The following is a 27103-nucleotide window of genomic DNA, read 5'->3' on the forward strand; positions in this document are numbered from 1 at the left end:
CTGTGGTTAGTCAGACAGTCAAAATAATCTAAACAATTAAATATTTTATTGTCTTGTTTTATTTTTGCTTAAAAAACAGGGTGTATTTTTTGTAAACAAGGTCTGGTGGCCCTAAAATGTAAAATGTTGGGTAAATTTTGTGTTAATGTGTTGGTCTTAAGTTAAACTAAGGTGTAACACTGAATTGATTGAAATTTATACTTTGTACTTTAAAAAACACTCAAATGAAGTGGGGACATTTTTGACCCCTGAGGACCACAGGTGTGTGGAGGACATTATGAGGGTTAAGCTGCTGCCAGCGTAGTGCAGGTGACTGTCACACAACAAAGGCTGAAATAATCTAACCCAGCTTTCTGTTGGTCATCCTAGGTTACTGCAGTTACTCGAATCATTTCAAGAATTGTATCGCCTCCGTGGACTGATCTCTTGATTCCTTTTAGTTTTCAGGACTTAATGAATGAGGTGGTCATGTGAACTTATTAACACTGTCATAATAATAATAATAATACATTTTATTTAAATAGCGCCTTTCAAAGCACCCAAGGACACTGTACAACAGATAAAAAACTGGAAATATACACAATGATAAAAATAGAGATAAAAGTTAAAACATACAGAAATTTAAGAATAGGCAATTTTAAACAGATGAGTTTTAAGGGTGGACTTAAAAAGAGAGAATGAGCTAATATTTCTGAGGTCCGGGGGTAGGGAATTCCAAAGTCGAGGGGCAGTGCAACTAAAGGCCCTCCCTCCCATTGTGATCAGACGAGCAGAGGGAACAGAGAGAGAAAGAGAAGATGAAGATCTGAGGCAGCGGGATGGGAGCTTCATCTGTAATAAGTCAGAGAGGTACGGTGGAGAGAGAGAATGAATAGCCTTGAATGTATACAGAATTATTTTAAAATGGATGCGAAATTTGACCGGGAGCCAGTGAAGTTGCTTCAGGATTGGGGAGATGTGGTGGGTAGAAGAAGTCCTAGTAATAATACGGGCAGCAGAGTTCTGGACACGTTGGAGCTTGTTGATAGATTTTTGTGTGAGGCCAAATAATAATGAGTTGCAGTAGTCAATCCTAGAAATAACAAGATTATGGATGAGAATGGCAGTGGCGTGAGGTGTGAGGAAGGGGCGGAGGCGATTAATGTTACGGAGTTGGAAATATGCTGCACGTGTAATATTATTGATATGCGAGTTAAAGGATAATGTGCTATCGAGAATGACACCCAAGCTTTTCACAGAAGGAGAGGTAGGGACCAGCGAGTTATTGATGGCGAGAGAGAAATTGTTAATTCTGGATAGCAGTCGTTTGGTGCCAACCAGAAGAAGTTCCGATTTATTGCTGTTGAGTTTAAGAAAGTTGGAGGAGAACCAAGAATTAAGTTCAGCTAGACAGAGGATGAGGGAAGGTGGAGGAAGAGTAGAGTCAGGTTTGGTAGAGAGATAGAGCTGGGTGTCATCGGCGTAGCAGTGGAACTGAATATTATATTTACGAAAAATATGTCGAAGATGTCGAAGAATATGTCGTGGAAGAAGGTAAATGATGAAAAGAAGGGGCCCGAGGACAGATCCCTGGGGCACCCCAGTGGATAAAGGAGAAAGCTGAGAAGTGAAGGATTTTAATTGAATGAACTGAGTGCGGTCAGATAGGTATGATTTAAACCAGGCTAGTGGAGTGTGAGAGAGACCAATAGAAGCTAATCTGCTAAGGAGAATGGGATGAGAGATGGTGTCAAAAGCTGCACTCAGATCAAGAAGGATAAGGATGGAGAGGAGACCAGAATCAGCTGCTATAAGAAGGTCGTTTGTTATTTTTATAAGAGCAGTTTCAGTGCTATGTAAAGGACGAAAACCGGACTGGAACTGTTCGTAAAGGTTATTATCAGTTAGGTGAAGATGGACTTGTGAAGCAACTATTTTTTCAAGGATTTTTGAGAGAAATGGTAGATTGGAGATAGGACGAAAATTATTAAAGTTGTTGGGATCTAGACCAGTTTTTTTCAGAATTGGGGTAATAGCAGCAACTTTGAAGGAAGCAGGAACAGTTCCAGTGGTGAGTGAAGAGTGAATAATAGCAGATATGAGGGGAAGGAGAGGGAGTAAGCAGGCTTTGACGAGGACAGTGGGGATAGGATCGAGCTGGCAGGTAGAAGGCTTTGATTTATGGATGAGATCAGCAATATCAGCTAAGGATGGAAGTTGAAAAACAGAGAGGAAGTGAGAAGGGGGAGAAGTTAGGACAGAGAAGCTACATTGAGCATTAGGGTCCAGGTCTAAGTGTATTTTATGAATTTTATCAATAAAGAATAGCATTAGAGCATCACAGAAGTTAGATGAATAGAGATGAGCAGGGAGAGAATCAGGTGGCCTGTTAAAAGAGTTGAATAGTGAGAAAAGGGTCTTGGTAGAGTCCTCACTTGAGCAGACAATAGCAGAGTAATAAGCAGATTTGGTTTGACTAATACATTCCTGGTAAAACAGAACGTGGTTATTAAACATATCCTTATGAATAGTAAGGCCAGTTTTCTTATAGAGACGTTCAAGCTGTCGGCCTTTAGCTTTCAGTAGCCGAAGTTCAGGGGTGTACCAGGGTGCAGAGCGAGAAAAAAGTACAGTTCTGGTTTTTTGTGGAGCCAGGGAATTTAAAATACTACTAAGGCTATGATTATAAAAAAGTACCAGGTCCTCTTGAATAGCTAAGTTGTTAGAAGACAAGCAGCTAGAAAAAGCAGAGGAAAGGATATCAAGATTTATATTCTTGATATTCCGGAAAGAAATAATACGGGGGTTGTTAATTACAGAGAGGGTCATGTGAACATTAAAGGAGAGAAGTAGATGGTCCGAAATTGGCAGTTCGTCAGCTGTACAGATGGAGGGGGTAAGTCCAGAACAGCAGACTAGGTCCAAAGTGTGGCCCTTAATGTGGGTAGGGAAGTTTATGTATTGTTTAAGGCTGAAGCTATCAAGGCAGGATAGAAGGTCCTTGGTAAGAGGATGGTCGCAGTTATCCACGTGAACGTTAAAGTCACCCAGCAATATTATATTAGGGGAGACAGTAGCTAGATTGGTCAGCAGATCGGCAAAGTCACTGATAAAAACAGAATTAAATTTTGGGGGGCGGTAGATGACAGCTATTACAGTTGGGGTAGGTCCTGAAAGTTGACAAACAGCAGATTCAAAGGAGCTGTACGTAGGGGCGGACAGCGGCGAGACTTTCCAGTTCTCGCGATAGATTATCGCGAGGCCACCACCACGACCGGAGTCGCGAGGTATCATGTCATGCATGAACTATGCCAACCTCAATCAGGACTTTTATTCATCTTTAATAATAATAATAATAATGGATTTGATTTATATAGCACTTTTCAAGGCACCCAAAGCGCTTTACAATACCACTATTCATTCACTCTCACATTCACACACTTTAGGCATGAAAAGATGAATAAAAATCCTGACTGAGGTTATCATAATTCATGCATGAAACAGTTAAATAACAATAATTACAAAGAAACACATCATACATCTATAGTAACATTAAAGGACCAGGCAGGGTTTGGAGTGACACATCAGTGTCCAGTGTAGGGGTTTAAGTATACCATCAACACTGACACGAATACAAGACAACAGCCTTTGCATAGCTGTCCACTGTCGTGACTACTGTGTGAAAGGGTTGACTTATCCCAACTCTGCACTCACACACTAATCTTGAATGAATTAGACTGACGGAGGAATTGCTTAGAAAGCCGGGCACATCACTGCTCTTAGCCGAGGCCTTCTCACATCTTTACTCTTGCTTTACATTCAGCACACTGCATTGTGTTGTGGTGACAACATTATAGGAGAAATGTTTATGAAAATTACATGCACTGTGTGCCCATTGGATAAGGATCACACAGCATCCTGCCAACAGCAGACAGACAGCTATTAATCTCTGCTTTTGCTTCTGTGATGAGCTGAGAAGATGGCCACTCTAAAGGACCACAGTGCCCCCTACTGGAAACATTAAAGTACATCCTTAAGAAATAAGGTAGTGAGAGTGTGTGTTTGTGCAGATGCACACATGGGGTGGCCTAGGAAGTTTTTATAAATCTGACTACATGACCAAAAGTAACGGCTCCACAAAACAAGCAATTTTGTTGCAAGTTGATTCAATACCAGCTTAGAAATCACAAATTAAACTGGTGCTACTGGTTTCTCAAAACCAGCTAAAACAGAAAGCAGTTCTTATTACACGTTAAAAAGCAGAAGCCATCATCAATCATTTCACCTGCTTTGGTGCACATTAAAGAGACACCAGCTACACTATGGTGTTATTTTTGTGCCTCTATTCTGAGTGCACATAAAGAAAATGTTGCAAGTACAAATGTTGCATTTTGAGGAGGAAATTATTTTGAGCAAAGAAAAGTTGAATTTGAGTGAACAAAATTCATTGCTGTGTGCAAGAACTGCATTTCAGTGTTTGCTATTATCCATATACACACAATAACAGATCTCTGCTCTGTGCGCTCACAGACATCTGCAGACCTGCTCTCAGTGTGTCGCTCACACTCACAACATCTCTGCTCCCTGCACGCTCAACTCTTTCTCCAATCGGCTCGTTAGCTACTGCATTCCAGAAACACTGTCCAAAATGTAGCTAAATCCAGTGGAGTGGACTGGTTTAACCCTCATAATGTCCTCCACACACCTGTGGTCCTCAGGGGTCAAAAATGACCCCACTTCATTTGAGTGTTTTTTAAAGTACAAAGTATAAATTGTCAATCAATTCAGTGTTACACCTTAGTTTAACTTAGTTTAACCAACACATTAACACAAAATTTACCCAACATTTTACATTTTAGGGCCACCAGACCTTGTTTACATAAAGTACACTTTGTTCTTGAGCAAAAACAAAATGAGAAAATAAAATATTTAAATATTCAGATTATTTTGACTATCTGACTAACTACAGAGTGCTGTATGTTGAACTTTAGTGAGAAAGTTTTTTTTTGAACCATTTATAAATTTTAAATGGCAGCACATAATCACACCTGTGGTCCACAGGGGTCAAAAATGTCCCCATCTGGTTTGATTGATACTTAATTAATATGAAGTGGATTTTCCCCCACTTTTAATTAAATATTAATTCAAACATTTTGACACTATTTCTTTATTCCATTTCAAATTTACTGGCAGCAAATAATCACATCTGTTGTCCTCTGGGCTCAAAAATGACCCCGTCTGGTTTGACTGTTTATAAAGCAACAAGTATAAAATATCATCCATCTCTGTGTTTCAAGGTTTTATTCAACTTTATTCCAACTCATTACCTGACGGTCTTCTATATTTTGGCATGGTAGGAACACCAGGGCATGAGTCTGAGTAAAGGTAAACTTTCATGAGGACAAAGGCGTGTCCATATTTGACCCAAGTGCAGGAGGAAGCTCAGGTTTATTCCTCTGCACTGGTCCCATCATGGACAGCTTTCTTTCTGCAGTTGCAGGCCAAGGGTCATATACAGTAAACAAGCTGTTACAGGTGATTGTTGTATTTTGGAAACCTGCAATGTTAGGGACAACTCGCGTGTCCTGACTGCAGGACAGACGGTTTGCCATCGTACACTAGCATGTTCCATGTACAGCTGGACCTGCATCACATGCTGCCCATGTTTTTATCTCATAGTTCCCTGGTTTACTTGGATGTTCTGTTGGACAGAGTCCTCTGAAGGGGACTTGGTGCTCATACAGTCACATCAGTACCAGGATCTTACATCACAGCAGGAGAAACACCCACTTGTTCCATACACCTCACAGGAGCACGTTTGTATCATGAACGATGATCATCTATTGTGTCTTTATCAAGAAATTATATCCTTTTTGTGCTTCTATGATTAATCTTGTGTCACCTTTAAAACTTCTCTACCAGACTCAGGATGTCATAAACTGGCCGTAGCGACTCTACTGGATGCGCGGCAGTAAGAATCAACACACCCACATATGCCTACAGCTGCATTCGGTCCATTTTTCTTCCTCTCTCGTTGGCCCTCCTTGTTCGTCATTGAGTTGGCTGTAGAGCAGGTCATCTGCTAATTGGATGGTTGTTGGTTCAAGCTCTGTGTGCTCTAGTCTGGAGTTCTTACCAAGGTGTCCTTGGGCAAGTTACTGAACCCCAACTTGGTCTCTGATGCATCCATCAGCATGTGAACGTTAAAAAGCAGAATACAAGCAGAATACACTGTGTGTAATGCTTTCAGTACTCGAGTAGAAAAGCCACTGAAGGAGTATGGGACCTGGCACATGTGCTTGGACTGTGGTAGATCATCTTTCTCTGAGGCACATGAGAGAGTCATGCATCATCTGTCACTGGGAAGGATAGAAGACCAGATCAATGTTTTCTCACATTACTGTAAATGGAAGCTTGTGAGCATACTTTGTGTGTATGTATTATTGTAGACTCTACCTTACAATATGAAGCACCTTGATGCGACTGTTGTTGTGATTTGGCGCTGTATAAATAAAATTTAATTGAATATAGAGCACCTGCCTCCTCATTGTGCTGCCTGTTGTTGTTGTTGTTGTTGTTATGACCAGTGCTTGACCCCACACATCAGTGATCCAAGATCCAAGATGTATGAAAGCAGTATGGTGTGAAAATATGGCTCTTTGCAACACTTTGTACTTTGGGGTCATTTTTGTCCACGAGGACCACAGGTGTTATAAAATCCAATAAAAACCCCATAAATAAATCAAATTACTTAAAACTTATTCCAATCATGCATAGCATAGTAATGAATAACTTCTGTTATATTCAGACCATTTGATGAATAAAAAACACATTTTTGAGGGCAAAAGATTCCTTTAGATTAAAACCAACGGTGGTCTTAGTTGACTGTTGTGTGATCAGTGTTTTGTGTTCAGAATTGCCACTCACTTATGCCCCATTAGTCGTGAATGGACTATGCTGCTCAGCCCCGGTGGATACCGGGTCTTCAGCGACAGTTTTAAGACCCGATGTTGTGGGAAGGGGGGATAGGATCCTCTCAACCATGGTGAAGCTGCAAACTGTCATGGGAGAGTGGGCCCCCATGCTAGGGGAAGCGCTGCTCACCCTGAGTGTGGGGAGGAAGTCAGTCCGCTGCTCGGTATGGGTGACAAACTGTATACTGGGGCTGGATGTACTCGGGGCACTGGACTGCGTTATTTATACAAGCGGGGTGGGGTGGGGGGGGGGGGGCTCTTGTTGTTCCCTGACGGGTGTGTTGTTCAGATGTTGAGGCGGCCACCCCAACCTGATCAGCCTACAGCCCACGCCATGTCTGAGCTGGCAGCTGACTCCTCCCCCGATCTGGATGATGTTCCGGCCGCCCCCAAGGACCCGCTTACACCAACCTCAACTGTACCCTATGCTGCTTCATGCCCTCCCCTTCCCCCCAAAGAACCGCCAGACAAGGACGGGAGAGTTTAAGCTGTGAGAGGGGTTTGGGAGGGGAGCTGCGATGGACTGACTGCTAGCGAGCAAGGCTTGCTCTGGCAGCTGCTGCTGGACTTCAAGGACTGCTTCTCCTTTTCAGAGGATAATATGGGCCTGGACTGACCTCATTCAACATGACATCAATACATTCAGATGAGGCCTAGACACCTCCCCCTGGCCAGACGGGTTGCAGTGGACAGGGCTCTGCAGGAGATGCAATGTGCTGGACTCATTGAACCATCCAACAGCCCCTGGGCCTCGCCAGTTGTTATAGTTCCAAAGAAAGTGAAGGATGACTGGCGGTTCTGCGTAGATTTCCAACCTTTGAATAAGGTGACAAAAAAGGACCCACATCCTCTACCGTATAGATGAGACCCTTGACACTGTGGCAGGATCCTCATGGTTCTCCTCCCTAGACCTACGTAGAGGGTAGTGGCAGGTACCCCTTGCATCAGAGGCCAGACCAAAGACCGCACTCATTACCAGTGGAGGCTTATGGCAATTTAAAGCTCTTGCTTTCGGCCTCTTCAATGCCCCTACCACATTTGAGACACTCATGGATAAGGTGCTCACTGGAATTCCCCAGGGAGAATGTGTGGTGTACCTGGACGACATTTTGGTCCATGGTGCTTCTTTCTATGTTGCCCTTGGGGCCCTCAGACGGGCCCTGGAGAGGGTATTGGCAGCAGTGCTAAAACTCAACCCACAGAAATGCTGCTTCATGCAATGTCAGGTCACGTTCCTAGGCCACTCACTGGGGGCTGGGGGGGTCGGCACCATGGATGATAAGATCCAAGCTGTGAAGGACTGGCCCACCCCAAAATCTGTGCAGGAGTTACAGAGCTTCCTGGGCTTGGCATCCTACTACAGAGGGTTTGTAAGGGGTTTCTCCTGCATAGCTGTGCCACTGTTCCATTCCAGTGGACAGCAGGCTGCCAGGGAGCTTTCACCTCACTGCAGGAAGCCCTAGTGGGGGCCCCAGTGCTCTCTCTGCCTGACCCCACACTGCCCTTTGTCCTTGACACAGATGCCAGCAGTGTCGGATCTGGTGCAGTGCTAGTCTAGATGATACCCGGCGGGAAGAAAGTGGTTGAATACCATAGTAGGGCCTTCAACAAAGCTGAACTCTGCTATTGTGTCACAAGGCGGGAGCTGCTCGCAGTGGTATGTGCCACACGCCACTTTAAGTACTACCTCGGGGGCCTCCACTTCACGGTCAGAACTGACCATGCTGCCTTGCAGTGGCTCATGTCTTTTAAGGAGCCAGAGAATTGAGGAACAGTGACAACCCCAAAAGGAGGAAATCGCCATGTTATCTCAGGCCACAAGGGGACTCTGGTCCATGTTTAATGCCTTGCGGCAGTACAGTGGAGTGCTGCAAAGGGGCTGGAAGGAACCAGCTACGGGCGAGATGAGGTGGCAGTTGGTGGTCCCGCGGGCCCTGCAAGAGATGGTGCTTCGCGCAATGCATGGAGCCCCAGGGTCTGGCCACTTTGGTGTCACTTAAAAACTCCGTCGCCTCCAGCAGGGATTCTATTGGGCCCGACGTAGGTGGGATGTAGAGGACTTTTGCCACCGCTGCGACAGCTGTACAGCACGGAAGGGGCCCACAACCAAATCCCACGCCCAACTCCAACAGTTTCCAGCAGGGTACCCTGTGGAGAGGGTGGGGATGGACATCCTGGGTCCTTTTGCCTGCACAGAACGGGGAAACTGTGAAATAGTCCATAGCTGTGAGGATATAGCAAAGTGGCCAGAGGCATACAGATTGCCTAACCAAGAGGCCGAGATGATTGTGGATGCTCTGGTGGAGGGGATGTTCAGCAGATTTGGGGTGCCTGTAGTAATCCACACGGAGCAGGGCAGGAACTTTGAGTCCCGTGCATTTGCGGCCATGTGCGAGAAACTAGGCTCCCATAAGAGCCATACAACACCCTTCTAACCACAGAGTGAGGGACTCGTTGAGAGATTTAACCGTACACTGGCAGAGCAACTGCCGCTAGTGACAGCTAAACATCAACGTGACTGGGACACTCATGTTCCCCTGGTCCTCATGGCATATCATTTGGCGGTCCTAGGCTCGACTTTGTGCTCCCCTGCCCTCTTGATGTTGGCAAGGGAGATTCGGACTCCAGCGGAAATGATGATGGACCGACCCTCTGATGCTGATGAGGATCAACCAGGTCCTGACTATGCGAGGAAGCTCCAGGATCACATGGAGTCTGCTCATGACTTTGCTTGAAGGAAACTAATAAGTGCGGGGGTGGGGCAGAAGACGAACTACGGCATCCATTCCAGAGGCCGACATTTTGACATTGGGGAACTGGTCTGGGTGTACAACCCCCGGAGGAAAAAGGGCAGATGCCCCAAGCTGGACAGTAACTGGGTTGGGCCCTGTAAGGTTCTGGAACACCTGGGGGAAGTGGTGTACAGGGTACAACTACCCCCCAAGGGGAAGGAAGGTCGCCCTGCACCAGGACACACTGGCCCCCTATCGGGGCATGGACAGACCTGGACTCCACCCCTACAGACTCTTCCATCACCATTGTGACTCCCCCTACAGTGAGCCCCGTGAGCCTTGGGCCTATGGCCGCTTCAGATGTGGCACCTTCGCCCGAGGAGGCACCATAGACCACCAGGCCACCTGAGAGACTTTATCCGCCCGGCGAGGGACTATCCTTGAGTATCCTTGAATGTGTAGTAGTCTAGAGGCCGTTTGGCCTGTCAATCAGATCATCTACCAATGGCAGAGTCTGGAGGAGAGCATGTGTGTGGTTGGCTGAGAGTGTTTGGGGGTGTTAGAGAATGTTGTTGTGTGTGTTTGCAGGGAAAAAGGAGCGCAAGTTGGGGGTTTGTTTTGACTCAAGAGAGTGCGTTTTTCCCTCTTGTTTTGGCGTTGGCTACGGCACACAGTAGCCTGTGTTAGTGTTCCTAATATAACACCAGGTAACCAGAATAACGATAGTCTCCGTCTTCTGTCGGAGGGACGCTGCAATACTAACCGAAAATGGATTTGGTTACATTCTGGACCATGTTTCCTGAATGCAGTAGCTAGGGAGCTGATTGGAGACCAAAACAGCCAATCATAAGTTTTGCATCCAAGTCTGTGATTGGTTGGTTTTGTGGCACATTTATAACAGTGCACAGAAAGAGTTGAGCGTGCAGAGAGCAGAGATGATGTGAGCGAGAACGACACACTGAGAGCAGAGATCTGTTATTGTGTGTGTGTATATGGATAATAGCAAACACTCAAATACATTTCTTGCATGCAGCAATGAATTTTGTTTGCTCAAATTAAACTTTTCTTTGCTCAAAATTATTTTCTCCTCAAAATGCAACATTTGTACTTGCACAATTCTTTAAGTGTGCTCAGAATAGAGGCACAAAAATGACACCGTAGTACACTGGCAATAAGAAGACAACCTCCAAAAAAAAAGAATGGTTCTGCAGGTATTGGCCACAGGTCTTCTTTGCTGTGTCCATATCACTGCTGCTGGCATGAAGCGGCAGCTGAGCTCATCGAGGAAAAGAGTGTGTGCGCTCACAGGGCTTGTTCCATCTCCCAGCAGTCTCATGAGAGTGGAGGAGACATCGGGAGACAGGGTTAGGGTTGGAGCCCACTCCAGTCAACACTGAGTGAACGAGACCTTGATGGCTGAGCTGCAGGTCCTCTCATCCACTACTCTGAGACATTAGGCCTTTTCATTGTGTGTGTACTGGTCAGATCGTGTCAGTGCTGACGTATGTAGAATTTGGTCATTATTTAATCATTCATATCAAAAGTCATTTAAAACCAACTCAAGGACTGCAACCACTTTTAATGGGAAAAACATCTATTAGCCATCAGTGAGTGTTAGCGGTATCACCAGACAAGTGCCAGTGTTAAAGGTTTAAATATTTAAACAAGCATGTGTATAGACAGACTCCAGGAGTCAAGCATCTGCCTTTTTGGTCTTTTCCTTTAAGGTTTTACAACCTATTCATCTTGGAGTCACTCTTGTTCAGAATTTCTGTAAATTCTATGGATTTTCATTATTTATAAGGACCGTCTTAAAAGAATGGATCAAAGTTTGCATGACTCTGTGGGATATGAGTAGCATGACATCTTGCATTTTGGTGTTCAAATGATCCAAGTTTGAAAGCCAAGTGCATACTTAAAGTCAACTTCAAACTATCCATCCATCCATCTGCTTCCGCTTATCCTTTTCAGGATGGCGGGAGGTGCTGGAGCCCACCCCAGCTGTCTTAGGGCGTGAGGCAGGGTACACCCTGGACAGGTCGCCAGTCTGTCGCAGGGCCAACATATAGACAGGAGACAACCATTTGTACTCACATTCACACCTATGGGCAATTTAAAGTTTCCAATTAAACTATCTATATCATATTTTTATGATTCTCACGTGCAATATTAATTTTGCATTTGCCACTTCCAGCACAAAGGCTGTTCCTGCCACAGCGTCACCTACTTCCAAGGTGCATGGAGAAAAACAAGGGTCCAAAGAACACTTGGAGTATAAAGAACAGCTTTGATCCTTGACCAACAGGTTTTGGCCTGTGGTCATTGTCAGAGAATGATGAAGACTAGTCCAGCACAATACCAAGAAAGCACAGGTTAACAAAACAAAAAGAAAAGAAAACTACAGAAACTAAAACGGGTACTAGCTCTCCTCTGTCCTGACTGGGCCATCTAGTAATAAGCAGCACAGGGGAGATACTTTAAAAACAAAACCATCTATGAACGATGTAGATGTCTATCAGACTGCTCAAATAAATAAATCAGTAAGTAAACAGGTAAAAAGCGTGTTACTGTGTGTAACTTCAGTTTTTATAAATACTTGTGTGCCCTTCTATGTATTAAGGCATGCAAACTGTCAAACCCCAGCATTTTAGTAACCACACTACAGAACATGGAAACACTAAGGCTGATGAAGTTTGACATTTTTTAATCCAAAAAGCGGTCCAGCATCCTTTGGATGTTTTGAAAGGCATCTCTGCCGAGGTAGTCCACCTGTCCCATCTCCCACAGCCTGCGGTGATCCAGCGGCTCGGTGTCTGCAGGTGTCTGCCACGACAAAGTGGGAAATAAACATCACATAATTATTCCATATAGATGCATTTAACAGAAGTCTCGTTTTGAAATCTGGCCGGATTTGAATTCTTACACAAACACACCACAGTGTAAACACAAAGAGTCAGTGTGAATCGTCTGTGAAGAGGAGAGGAGTATCACAGTAGCTAAAAAGAACAAAACCACCGCTCCATGAATCATGTTCTGGCAACACAAGTGAAGCTTTCACAAGCTGTCTGCTACTCTGTGCCACACATTTAAGTGAACACTGACAGTCAAAGGACGTTTCAACCAGTGCAGTAGCTCTACTTCATTCCGAACAGATTCAACTGGTACAATAAACATCGATCTGAAATATTGTAAGTAAACCAAATCAAAATGATAACTGCCACCAGCATGTGCTCTGTGCGGTTTTGAGCAACCAGTGTTGCCTTGAAAGAATGTGCCCTGCATAGCGCTGGCTCAGACACACCTCCCCACTGAAACCTTTAAGTTGCTGTGAGCCTGGAGAACGTGCTAATATTTCCACACTACGTCTGAGGGGCCGTCAGAACTAGTCTAAGGAATGACATAATTACGGTTTCATTTGCGATTCTGTTGACAAGCAAAATCTGCAGATTATTACAACATAAATTGTTTTACAGAACATAAATTTGGCAGCTGTAAATTCATACTTCTATGGTTTAAAGGACTACATACGGGATCAGCAGCCGTGTCTGCAGGAACGTCACTGCTTTCAGAGCCTTCTGCCCCCAAAGGTGGATTTTCAGCTTCTGACTCCTCAGACGATCTCGACTCCTCCTCCAACTGTGTGCCATCTGTGTGGGAACACTGCAGACGCAGGAATCATTTTACTAAACAGCAAACATGATTGCATGTGCCGTACGCTGCTGTAAAAGCTTCTACATCACCTGATCGTGGGGATAACTCTGCTGATGCATGTTCATAGCTGTGATCATACTGGAGGGAATGTGGTTGTTCAAACTAATCGTACAAGCTTGTATAAACACAGTGCATCAAGTTGTAATGAATTAAACAAATGACCAAAGACAACGAGAAGCTCGGAGGCCTGTGGCAGACAGCAGGCTGTATCCCTGTCTTGTTGTGTTTTTTCTTCCTGGAGTCAAATGAAGTCAGGCTGAAATACTCACAACTACTACAATCATTACTATGATATATGAAAAACACAACTAGCTAATAAGGTTATTCATTAAGCTAATTAATGTACTGATAAGAGATTATATCGAATGAGTACTTACAGGAAAAGTCTGACTTGTGTTTAAAGTAGTTAATCCCCCTACTCTGACTCATGAGATGCACAGCTATGACAATTATATTTAGTAATAAACAAAAGCAAAAAATGATGCTTCAACAAAACACAGAAACTGTCCAAGAGCTTAACATACAGATCAGCATGTCAGTCTCAGCTTACCACAGCTGGTTCAGACTGTGAATAAAGGTACTCTGGAGGAGGAGGAGAAAAATGTGCAAGCAGTGAATTCGAGGTGTCCAAGTTTTCTGTAAACGGCATCTTGGCTTCTCTTTCTTGGATCTGCACAAAGACAAAAAAAAAAAAAAAAAAGGAGGATAGTAAATGTTGGGCTGACAACCAAGACCAGCGCTGCACAGCCATCTGACACGTCTAGCTGCCACGTTCATGTTGCAGCCAAACTCTGCAGCAACTTATGTGACAGATTGACAAATCTTCAGCTACAGAGGGAGAAGTCAGCAGAGAAAACTGGTGCTGGAGCGGCTGCAGAGAAAATGTGCAGAGCATCTGCCAAATGTGGCAAATGGTCGACTTCCTGCAAAGCAACACTCTTCACAATGAAACAAAATCCAGCAAACTGGGGACAATGTATCCTTACATGAGTTCAACAAAGCATCGGCTTTAAACCAGACAGTGTGAGTAAGCCAGTCTGGTGCCTTCACTACAACATCATGACAGTGATACTGGTTTACTAACAAGGACACCACCTGTGAGCTGCTGTACTACACAGGCACATGATGGTAAAGCAGAGACATCTCGGGGGTTTCACTATCAGACTGATGGCTCATCCCATGTGAACGTTTGCATAGCTCAGTTGTAACTCATGCTGGTAACGTCTGCTGCTGTTTAAAGCCAATCTTTAGCTTCAGATGTCATTTTTGTCTTTGTCCCACTCAGATCCCTCCCTTTGACTCCTGGTGTGTGACTTTGGACCTCCACCCACCAGTGAGTCCCACACCTGTTCCGTTTCCCCCGATTAAACCTTTACTGTCCTACCCGCCCTCATGCACATTCCTACCTGTTGTGGTTTCTTCTGCTCTTGCTTGGGCTGGACAACTGGAGCAGATGACACTGTGTGAATAAGGTATTCCTTCCACCACAGAGACACAAACTGCTCCATGTTGTGTGAGTAGCTGCTGTTTCCCTGCGAGTTCCAGGGTTTGTCTGCTCCAAGGAAGTGGATGATCTTTGCATTGTGGCCAAACCTGCAAGAACAAAACTGTAACTCCAACATGTCCAACTGTGGCTGTAAAACCAGTAACACAGAGGAGACTGAAACCCACACGGTTCAGAGTATTTCCCAGTTTATCAATTCCTCAAACCTATATTTATGTTCCAGAAGGTTCATTGGAGCGTCATCAGCTGTCACCGTTTGTTTTCTGTCAGTTTATTCTCGTTTCATAAGAACTCTATCAGTTGTGTTCAGACTGTAAGACTACATTCACAGTCAATGCAGAGATGCACAGTTAGCTCAAATTAAAAACGAACAACAGAAAACGTGCAGGGCTTAAAAACCCTCCTGATCCTAATATTAAGGTACACTACAATACTACAGATGTTATACTAAAAACACACTCAAGCCAGATAACTGCAGCATCCAATCAACGGTCGCCTTCATAGACCAGCTGAAAAGTGTCACACTAACACAGAGATGAAAAAGAAGCAAAGCGTTGTCGAAAACACCAGGACACATTCACACCAACAGGATTATGGACTGGTGGCCTTCTGCTACAGCACTTTTCTACTTTACCCGACTGCCTCATTCACACCAGCACGTTTCTATGTGTAAGTGCTTTCTAGCCAGCATTTTTCATACAGAGCTTTTCATGCCACATTGAAAAATGCAGCATTAAGACTGATCATTTACAGCAACAGTTGGACAGGTATATATCATATATATCATGGAGCATTCAGGAGTCTGGAAACTTGGCAGTTCTGTACTGAGCACAAGGGTGAACGGTCAGTGAGGGCGTGTGGAGTCAACTTTAACGGCTCTGCTTCGACGGCATTGTGCAAACACATCCTGCACAGATGGAAGAGGACAGCTAAAGCAACAAGACGAGCATAGAAAGTCCACCTCTGAAGAAAACTAGATTTTGGAGTCCAGATTAAAGAGATTTCTCAGAGTGATGTCAGCGACTGATCTGTTATCCAAGTTTTATTTCAGTGCCGACTGCACGTCTAGCAAATATGTTTTCACCTCAGTGATGCAGGCAGCAGATGATGCTCCTGTGACAATAGATACAAAACTGTTTGATTTATGCCCAAAACAATGACATGCATTATAGGACCATCTATGGTACTAGCCTTTACATGTGGAGATATTTAACTGTGGGTTTTAAGTGGAAAAGAACCACAGGCAGCGCAGACACACTCACTGTTGGAAAGCAGGAAGGTAGCTGTAGACCGAGCTGGCACTGAGGTTGTAAACAAACGGCAGGTGTTTACTGAGGTCTTCCACTGACCAGCTACTGAAGAAAGAGTTCAACAGTCCTTGGTCTCCTCCTGTCAGCACACAAGAACAAAGTCCACAATAAAACAAACTCAATGTATGGTTTTTATCTTTTGTTCCCCTTTTTTTGTGTGACTGTGTAACAATTACCCAGGTTTGAACAATAAAGCAACACAACATTTACAAGGACTGCGGCCATTATTTTAGTAATCGAGTATCCTATTGATCCTTCCATGCATTAATTGAGTATAGGCCGCAGTTGATAAACAAAGCATCAAAGCAAAGAATTTGTCCTCAGGGGTCCGTTCTTCGTACCTCGCTTACTACATCCAAGACCAAACCATCGCGCTAACTTTGAGCTCGCTATTCCGGTTCTTCGAACACACCTGCTGTTGACGATTAGTACAGCTGGATGAAGTAATGTGAGATCACTGGGTGGCTTAACAGGGGCTACGCATCGATAGTAGAAACATTGATCGGCAACCCTTTGATTGGTCGGCGAAAATGTCGAAGGAGCGCGTTCGGTATTTTTCGGCAGCAGAGCAAGAACTCTTGATTGAGGGATTTCAGGAGTTTCAGAGTTTAATTAAAACGCAAGGGAACACTGCAAAGGGTGCAAAAGCAAGGAGAGAGGGCTGGCAGAAAGTTGCTGACAAATTAAACTCGTAAGTAATTTAATAATAATAATAATAATAATAATAATAATAATAATAATAATAATAATAATAATGGAGTGGATTTATATAGCGCTTTTCAAGGCACCCAAAGCGCTTTACAATACCACTATTCAGTCACTCTCACATTCACACACTGGTGGAGGCAGCTACAGTTGTAGCCACAGCTGCCCTGGGGCAGACTGACAGAAGCCAGGCTGCCATATCGCGCCATCGGCCCCTCTGGCCAACACCAGTAGGCGGTAGGGTAAATCTATTATATTACACTATATTATATCATATTATATTATATTATATCATATTATATTATATAACATTATATTACATTATATCCTCTTTCACATTAGAGCCACGACAGGGCCCACTAGAACATGGGAACAAGTAAAAGTGAAATATAAGAATATCCTACAGAATGGTAATATTTATCACTTATATTGCTTTTCGTCTCTTGGAAAGAGACCCTGAAATAATCTGTTTGTTTATAACAGCAACCAAGAAAAGGGCAGAGCAAAAAAAGACAGGTGGTGGTCCTGCACCCCCTCGTCAACAAGTTGGTTAAGTAAATAATATCCTCACGGGAAAATCGATATCTCTCTATGAGCACACTGTCGCGCTGAGCTAAAGGATCCTGTCTATCCCGCAATATACGCTGAATTCTGAAAACTCTCCTTATCAATCTTGCACCTTCCGCAATGGGCTGCTCGCGTATACGGACAGGACATGGCTGCGACAGACTTCCCAAATCCACCTTCGCTTTTATAGCCGTGGTCTCCCATCTTGATTACACGAAGTAATTTACTATTACTACTCTAAAATATGACTTACATCTGAAATAATCAAATACATGGAATGGAATGATTAATAGTACATTTCCCTTTTTTTAGGAAATGACCTGTATGTATCTGTGTGACATCAATAACAGGATCAAGTGCTGCATTATCTTTAGTTACATTGATAATATTTATTTATGGAAAAACAGTGGTAAAATATCGCTGTTGCTTTCGTATAAATGAAGCGGACATACCTGCGTGGCCGCGATCTAATCCTGTTTACATAAAGTAAACCTGCTCCCGAGCAGGTTTACGCTTACGGCTCTGTTGCTATGGCAGCAAGTCCCGCATGAGCTTCGGGGAACCGAACGATCCAAGATCACGCGAAATCGTCAACAATCAAATCCAGCTAACTTACTTAGCGAGGTACGAAGAACGGACTCCAGATCAGCTCAACGGCTGCAACGATTCATCGAGTAATTCAAGGAATTTGATTTTTTTAAAAATCCTTGAAACAAAGTCCTGATATAAAGAGCTGAAAACAGGCCAAAATCTCAATATTCTTTTATTTTATTCTTCCTAAAGTTTGGTAGGTGTGCAGGTGCTAAAGGATCCTGCACATTAAAAACATGATGTTAAAAAAAAAAAAAAAAAAAAAACAAACATGATGTTATGTCAGTGCATTACATTTGATGCAAAGCTGTCCAAGAGTTCATTGTGAAAGGGTTAACTGTGAGATCCACACCCACCAGAGGCTGCCTGTGTGTGTGTGTGTGTGTGTGTGTGTGTGTGTGTGTGTGTGTGTGTGTGTGTGTGTGTGTGTGTGTGTGTGTGTGTGTGTGTGTGTGTGTGTGTTCCTGTTGAAGGCATTTTTGAGGCTCAAAATGTGGTTTTAGTGTCAGGGTTGCAATTAGGTTATGGTTCGGTTTAGGGTTAGGCATTCATTTTTAATGGTTAGGTAAGGGGCTAGGGAAAGCATTATGTCAATGAAGTTCCTCACTAAGATAGCTGAAGTCCCGGTGAGGTTAGGTTGACATAATATAATGCATTTCTGAATCAGACCAGTCACCGCTCTCTCCCTGATCAGAACAAAACCAAAAGCTGACTGAATATTTTTGTTGGGAATAAAACATCATTGACTTGCTTTCTATGAGCACATGACTCCAATTAGTTGAGCCATTGGAATTCAAAGCACTGTAGCTCATTGCTTGTGCCTGAGCCCGTGTAGTCGTGTGTTACCATCAAAGCTGCCGTGGCGACTGGCGTGATCCAGCAGTCTGGTGTGAGTGTGCAGGGACGGTCTGAAGACAAACACTCCTGAGTTGAAACAGTCGGGCCAGCCGGGATCAGGAGCGGCTGACAGCTCGTCCCTGTCAAACAGCTCGTCCACGTTACACAGCACCTGAGGAGACCAGAGGTCATCTAAACTCACATCTACACAGACTTCATCCACCTTAAGTTGACATCTGGAGGTATACATGTTACCTTTGTGTAGAAACAGGCGTCATAAGGGATAAAAAAATAAGTTTTAGTCTTCAAACGTGCTTTTTTACAGAAAGCATGAGAACATTACTCATTACAGAGCCTGCTGTGAAACACCTCAGCTGGTATCAGTTTCATTCAGTAGGAACATATTGTAGGTAGGTAGGTGGGTTGTTCTTGTTTTTATTGTTATTGTAACAAACTCTTTTTCCATGCTAATTGAAGATATCTGTGAGACACCATTTCCTCTGTGCTGAGAAGGCGACTGGCTCAAATGTGCCTTCACTACAAGGACACAAGGGAAACTGCTACCCACTGCTCCCACCCCGAGTGTTTGTGATCCTCCCCTCAACCAGCTTCAGACATATCGGCATGTGTCAGTGAACTCACCAGAGTGTCGGCATCCAGAAAGACGCATTTGCTATACTGTGTCAGAGTCCAGCAGTGGATCTTGGTGAAAGTGATACCGAGCTCAGGACGTCCCAGCAAGGACAAGTGGTGGTAATCTTCACTGTCCATCACATCCACCACAATCACTTCATCAAACACATCTTCAAGGGCGAGTCTGTCGGGCGATTCATAAACGTCAGTATATGATTTTTAGCAGATGCACCTTCAGAGCCTGTTTGTTCAAGAGTAATGGGACACCTAACATTTTCACACACAGCTCCCATTTCACCTTATGTTTGTTGCTCCCATCCCAATAACATCTGGCCAGTATGCCAACTTAACGTTACTTCATGTAGTGACAAATGTGGGTCACTTACTTCACTTTGAATTTTTCCTATATGAAAAGAAACCAAACCACAACTACAAGTTTCATCACCTGGTTCAGACCAGAGTAAAAGTATTTACAGCACTTCACTTGTTCTGCATTTTTCATGTTACAGTCCCAATTCCAAATTCTACACACACAATAACCCATAATGGAAAAGTCTGGATGCAAATTTATTTATTTTTAAAAGCTCTTACAACAGTTGGATAAGGATCGGATGGCTCGTAGAAACGGGCAAGATACGCCCATACTTCCAAAACACCTTCCGCAGAACACTGAGGGCCACGGTGGAATGCCTTCTCCAAGCCCACAAAACATGTGCACTGGTTGGGTAAACTCCCATGCACCCTTGAATATCTTTGAGAGGGTAAAGAGCTGGTCCAGTTTTGCGCAACTGGGACGATCCTCCTGTAACCGAGGTTTGACTAATGCAGGCGTGTCCAACTCCAGGCCTCGAGGGCCGGTGTCCTGCAGGTTTTAGACGTGTCCTTGATGCATCACAGCTCATCTGGGACTCTCCTCAGCTCTTACTGGGACAGTGGCGCGGCTGCCCCTCTGTTGGTCTTCCTTGGTCTCTTGTGTTCTGGGGGCCTCTGGATGTCTGGAGTCTTGATCTCCTCCATACCTGCTTCATGCCCTGGAGGACGGGGCTGTGGCCCCCCCACACTCCCTAGCAGATCGTTACATGGAGAAACCTTTGGAATGCAAGCATGCTGATCCACACAGGTATGCACACAGGTGTACACACGGGTATTCACAGACGCGGACTACAGCTTTCTTGGCTGCTGCCTCAAAGCACATTGTGCGCTGTCTATCTTGCGTGCTGCACAATATCGTTTATTATTTAGTATCTACTGATATCTACTGCTAGCTAGTTTATTGTGATGGTGCCGTTTTTTTTATTATGTTGCTCTTTGTTGTTTGCTTTCTCTTCTGTTTTTTTTTCTCCATACAGGTGACCCAGGTGTTTTTTTTTGTTTTTTTCTTCCCCCCCTTCTCACCGTCTCTTCTCCCCTTTGGTTTTCTTTCTCTCCCTCTCTTTCTTTCATTCTCTCTCCCTGTCCTATCCTCCAGTCATGTCTGTCCCGTTTGTAGCAACTGAAAATAAAATAAATTCATAATTATAATAAAGGTCAATCAAATGGACCAATATGGCAAGGCCATGACGATCCACTTGGTAAAATAAATCCGCTTGGCATCTTTCTTGGCCTTAAGACAACAATTCTGATGGCTATAGATCCAAACGGGACACAAAAAAAAAAAAAAAAAAAAAAAAAAAAGGCTAAATGACCTCCTCAACATGTCATGAAGTTCTCCAGAGACCTAGTAATGAAGTAATCATGTGATCCAGCTGTGTTGACCCAGGGTGAGATCTAAAACCTGCAGGACACCGGTCCTCGAGGCCTGGAGTTGCCCACCCCTGGACTAATGGATGGTGGGCTCTCCTTTCCAGCACCCTGGCATAGACCTTCACAGGGAGGCTGAGGAGTGTGATCCCTCTATATTTGGAACACACCCTCCGGTTCCCCTTCTTAAAAATGGGAACCACCACCCAGGTGTGCCAGTCCAGAGGTACCACCCCTGACCATGCAACATTTCAAAGCGTGTCAACCAAGACAGCCCTACAACATCCAGAGCCTTCAGGAACTCAGTGCGAACCTCATCCACCCCGGGGCCCCGCAACCAAGGAGTTGTTTAACTGCCTCAGTGACCTCGGCCTCAGTGATGGAGGAGTCATCCACCCGTCCCAAGACTCTGCGTCCTCTACAGAAGACGTGTCAGTGGGTTTAAGGAGGTCTTGGCTCCAAAGTCCCACAGGCTAACCAAGCCTGATAGAACTGCTTCTTCAGCCCGATGGCTCCCTTTATCTCTCGTGTCCTGACCTGAATGTACATTTCTGTAGGACTCAGACAATGACTGTGCACCAACATCTCCCACCTGACGGAGTTTGATCAGTTCCACAAAGCAGAATGAGAGAATCTGCCCAAAATTAGATGCATCAAGCTTGTAGAGTCATACTCGAAAAGAACTGAGGCTGTAATTGCTGCAAAAGCTGCATTAAACACAGGCTGTGAATACTTATATACATATGAAGATTTTTAGACTTAATATATTTTGGAATAGGGCTGTAACAGGACAAAATGTGGAACAAAAGCTTTCTGGAGCCACTGCATAAAGATGAAAACACCCTTGGAAAAGATATTTAACAATGGCTGAGCATACTTCGAGCACACATGAGGGAGTGAGACTAAATTCTTTTAACGTTTGACACATGGTTCATCATTCTCCCACCTTGACTGCTCAGAGACATTTGGTGTGATCATGGCAACTATGTGGCGAGTTGTTCCATGCCGCCGCAGACTTCTGGCCACTACAGCGGCTCCCATGCAGTAAGAGTCTGTGGTGGCAAGGGTCACAAAAGCCTCAGCAGCTGGAGAAAGAACAAAAAGACCCCATCAGGCTGACTGACCCGGCTGACGTGTGTTTGTCATTTAATCTTTGTTGGATTTGGTGTTTCTTTGTTGCAGCAGGAAAAGTAACCACTGCATGGTTTGACTTTTACACGAGGTCCTGATACCCTGTTCATACTGAGAGTTAAGTAACAGTGACCCTTTCACAAGCGATATCAGTAAAGGCATGTTAGAAAAGAAAAAAAAAGACTACTTGTAGTATTTAAAATATTTCAGGATCTTTGTGGAACAAGGAGCTATTTTAAATAAAGAATACAATTCAGAAAGCCACTATGGACAGATCCAGGCCTGACCTGGCCCAAATCCACGCACTCCACCCCAGACACTGTTTAATGACCTATTAAGGAGCCTATGATAGGTTAACATCAAGCAGATGCACTTCTAGTAAGACCAACTGAGACTAATTTTGGTCATTCTCAGTGGAAAATATGTTGAGGTTCAGACTCTGAAACTGTACCTTTCAAAATGTTATTTGACAGAATTTAAAAAACCAGTCGTAACATGTTCAGAACACTGCACTACGTTTTACACGTGCCTGTTGTCAAGCTTTCCTCACGAGAACCAGTAAATGCACCAGCTGTGCATCATATTGTTGTATTGAGTAACTGTTTAAATTGTTTACACTGTGATCTGCAATAAACTAAAGTGATTTCCATTATGCTTTGATGCTTTAAAGTTTTAGCACGTCTGATGTGTAGAAATCTGCAGCAGCACTGAGAGCACACTCAGCCATAAAATAATAAACTGGAGCTAAAATGTTTTATCTTACCGCTCTGTGCGCTAAAATCACCACGACACCATTCAATCTGTGCATTTTGCACCAGCGTTGCATTTTACTGGCACATTTTCTACCTTCTTTACCAGTTTTTAATCCCCATTTGAGAATGTCTCTGGAGTAGTTGGAACATACCAAACCTGATCATTAGATCGTCACTGCTACAGATGAGCTAAATTCACTTTGTAGTGCAGGGTGCAGGGGCCTGTACTGTAAAGTAGGTTCAGCACACACGACCTCTCAATGTGGGTAGCAATACACGGGCGGTAGCAGAAGGACCTCTGAAACATGGGAAGCTCTACTGGCAGGAAGATAAATATAAGCGTAATATGAGAATAAATGCAAATCTGAAAGGGTAACTGCATAATACAGACTGAAGTAACCTAAGCTGATGTGAGTTCGTAGTATTAAAAGAAGGGTAGGGTTACTTTAAGCACTTTGGTCAACTGCTACATCAATGCCTGTGGAGTGGTCAGCTCTGCAAAGGTACCATCAAGGCTGAAAGTACATACAGGTTTTAGAGCAGGGGTCTCAAACTCGCGGCCCGGGGGCCACTTGCGGCCCACGTCACCCCTGCTTGCAGACCAAATCTTGAAGTGAAGAATTATAATGCAGTTTGGCCTTTGAAGTGACTTTTTTTGTTAAAATAAGTGATTTAATATGAAGGCAATATGAGCAGAGAGCACAAACGTGCTGAGGGATTGGCTGTGTTAGTTCTAGTGTGTAGCACAAGTGCTGCTGTGTGTGTGCACAGACACAGAGGACCAGTGTGTTTGTTTGGTAGTTCACTGAAAGGATTCGTTTAGTGAAGAGGGAGGAGCAAACAGGCTTGTTTTACAATATTTGACATAAAAAAACATTTTGGGAAATATTTGTGGCTGTTTTCTTGTCTGTTGGGGTTTTTGTACTACTCGAACACTAAAGTGGCTCGTTGAAGTTTGACACCCCTGATTTAGAGTCACACACAGAGTCCAGATGTGCGTTTTATTTCTGCTGTGTTTTTAGAAAGGCATGCCTTTGTCTGGGTTGTGAGCTGACCAGCCTGAAAACTACCATCTAAAAACATTTGAATCTTCAAGAAACAACATCAACAACAAACTGGTTTCAGTTTTCAACTTACTTTGTTTTTAAAAAAAAAAAAAAACACAGTAGATTTCTACGTTTAAACAGCTGAGATGCTTGGATCAAATATGGCTTAAAGATATCTGCATTCTGTTTTGATTTACATTTACACAAAGTCCCAACATTGGTAACTGTGGTTGTACATTTAGGATGGGATGTATTTTAGGTGGGATTTGTGTTGTTGTTGTTGTTTGTGTGTGTCAGTAAAAGCCACAGTCACTGCGGTGGTCAGTAGTTTTACAGAGTGGCTGCAATGACAGGACACAGGATTGAAGTTCTGTTGTGAATGTAAGTATGTTTTAATAACCTTTAGACTTGGCCTCTGCTGGGAACACTCTTAATAATAAATAACAGCCCACTGCTGGTTCTTCTGATGCGTGGATATATGGTTACACTCCTATTGTGGTTGTAAATCACGCGTCACGTAGAGCACAGAGTGTGCATGGCTTAATATCCCGAGCATGCAGTCAGATCACAAGCATGTTAACCTTTTGTCTGCACGAGTGTCACATTTCACGCGGCTCACTGTGTGGGAGAGTGTTGGGGAACAGCAAGCAAAGACTTTCATGTCAGAATTACACTGCGCCGTTTTTCATTGAGTGGAAGCTTGAGCGAGTTACGACTCAGTTAATGAAGTTAACCTGTGGAGGGGTTAACTGAGTTATTACTGTGGGCTCTACCTTACATATAAAGCGCCCTGAGGCGACTGCTGCTGTGGTTTGACGCTGTATAAATAAAACTGAATTGAAAGAAGGTCACGCACACTGACGCGTACTTGATTCCTCAGTAGAACAAAGTATAACGTGATAAAGACTAGATCATGTGTGTTAAAGGAAAAGCCACCTACCCGACATTCCTGTTGACAGAAGCTTTGTGCACACCTGACAGCTGCACGTATCCACAGAGGAGATCAGGAATATGCGGCACGTGTGTGAAAGTCTCCCTGCAGCGCTGTGGGAGCAGCCAATCACAAAGGCCCGGGACAGACCCGGGTTAGCAGCGGCTAAATCCCGAGAAACGCCACCAAACCACAGCTCATTCAGTTGTTCCTCCCGACCGTGTGACACTGGGCTGCTGCTGGTGCTGCTGGTTACCTGTTTGCTCAACTGGTCATTCAACCAGCACAAAGGAAGCTTTGACTGATGTTGTGCAACACACTCTGCCCTAATGCCCCTTTGTTGACCGCCCTCCTTTCACTCTACATGCGTGACAGGTTACCAATCAGCCGGTGTTTCGGCTCGACACCCCCACTCTGTGGTGGGCTGTTACTGTTTGTAACGAACCGCTGCAAAAAGGAAGCTGGCCATCACAACACGAACTCCTTCAGTAAAAACAGCGTTACTCGTCATTTATTCAGATATAAGTTTACTTAGTGTGAGTAATAACTGTGCATATGAGCAGTGAAGTGCGTTAATGATGTAGCTTCTATCAAAGAGAACAAATCCTGCATTTCATGACTTATGTGGCTGTGGCAGCTTTTCCCAGCAGCTCTGCAGCACCGCACTACACCATCTCCCGGAGGAAGCCGGGATTAATAAAGTCTAATCTCATCTATTTTATGGACTTTTGTATCATTGATAGCATTAATGTATCTTTTAAAAGACACCAGCATTCACATGTCTACCTCACAGGTGTGACAACCAACCCCAGGACCAGTGCGATGCCCACCTGACCCAGTGACAGCTGCCTATTATGAGCTCAGTAAGAGTGCAACGCTGTGTGTCACCGTTACATTCTTTGTTCATAACAGCGCATTTGTTGAAACCGTATGTGTATAGGTGGTGCAACATCGACAAAGCCAGTCCATATTAGAGGTTAGAAATTAAAATGGAAATGAGTGGTTTCCATCAAAAAATTTTTTAGATCATATCTGGCTGAATATGACATAAGATTTCATTATAAACTAGATGAAACATAAAGAAACTCCTGTTTTTATGTGTATATTTCTAACTTTCTGCTTCTTCATTCAAATCAAACTGAGGTTATTGTACTCGGCCCTGAACATCTTAGAAATATGGTATCTAACCAGATTCTTACTCTGGATGGCATTACCTCGGCCTCCAGTAACACTGTGAGGAACCTTGGAGTCATTTTTGACCAGGACATGTCCTTCAATGCACATATTAAACAAATATGTAAGACTGCTTTCTTCCATTTGTGCAACATCTCTAAAGTTAGAAATATCCTGTCTCAGAGTGACGCTGAAAAACTAGTTCATGCATTTATTACTTCCAGGCTGGACGACTGTAATTCATTATTATCAGGAAGTCCAAAAAACTCCCTGAAAAGCCTTCAGCTAATCCAAAATGCTGCAGCAAGAGTCCTGACAGGGACTAGAAAGAGAGCAGATTTCTCCTGTTTTGGCTTCCTGTTAAATCCAGAATTCAAAATCCTGCTCCTCACATACAAGGTCTTAAATAATCAGGCCCCATCTTATCTTAATGACCTTGTAGTACCATATCACCCTATTAGAGCACTTCGCTCTCGCTCTGCAGGCCTACTTGTTGTTCCTAGAGTATTTAAAAGTAGAATGGGAGGCAGAGCCTTCAGTTTTCAGGCCCCTCTTCTGTGGAACCAGCTTCCAGTTTGGATTCAGGAGACAGACACTATCTCTACTTTCAAGATTAGGCTTCAAACTTTCCTTTTTGCTAAAGCATATAGTTAGGGCTGGACCAGGGGACCCTGAATCCTCCCTTAGTTATGCTGCAATAGACGTAGGCTGCTGGGGATTCCCATGATGCACTGGGTGTTTCTGCTTCACTCACTATGTGTTGATAGGCCTCTCTGCACTGAATCGT

General features: G+C 44.0%; 1 protein-coding gene across 2 annotated transcripts; it reads right to left on the reverse strand.

Annotated features, from left to right (window-relative positions):
• Positions 1–11244: 11244 nt before the first annotated feature.
• Positions 11245–25508, reverse strand: gyg2 (glycogenin 2). Of its 2 annotated transcripts, XR_005693741.1 has the most exons (10): positions 25153–25508; positions 22230–22368; positions 19553–19727; positions 18920–19082; positions 16163–16289; positions 14803–14989; positions 13947–14066; positions 13426–13474; positions 13214–13345; positions 12394–12508 (listed from the first exon to the last, which is right to left on the reverse strand). XR_005693741.1 is itself a non-coding variant. In XM_040014858.1 (9 exons), exons 1-9 carry the CDS (start codon positions 25157–25159, stop codon positions 12389–12391), a joined length of 1170 nt encoding a protein of 389 aa, XP_039870792.1. In that variant the 5' UTR covers positions 25160–25504; the 3' UTR covers positions 11245–12388. The 2 variants fall into 2 exon arrangements, 1 of the variants encoding a protein (XP_039870792.1); XM_040014858.1 differs by lacking the exon at positions 13426–13474 and having other exon boundaries at positions 11245–12508; positions 25153–25504.
• Between the last annotated feature and the right edge of the window lie 1595 nt (positions 25509–27103).

Source organism: Simochromis diagramma, unplaced genomic scaffold (assembly GCF_900408965.1).
Source record: "Simochromis diagramma unplaced genomic scaffold, fSimDia1.1 OVJJ01000165.1, whole genome shotgun sequence".
Lineage (NCBI taxonomy): Eukaryota > Metazoa > Chordata > Actinopteri > Cichliformes > Cichlidae > Simochromis > Simochromis diagramma.

Bases quoted from the DNA above. Each gene is read 5' to 3' on its own strand.
- gyg2 (XM_040014858.1), bottom strand. The intron at 14,990-16,162 runs GTGAGTGTGTCT...TTGTTCTTGCAG, and splicing joins TACCTTCCTGCTTTCCAACA to GTTTGGCCACAATGCAAAGA. The intron at 14,067-14,802 runs GTAGGAATGTGC...GTCTTTGTGCAG, and splicing joins AGCAGAAGAAACCACAACAG to ATCCAAGAAAGAGAAGCCAA.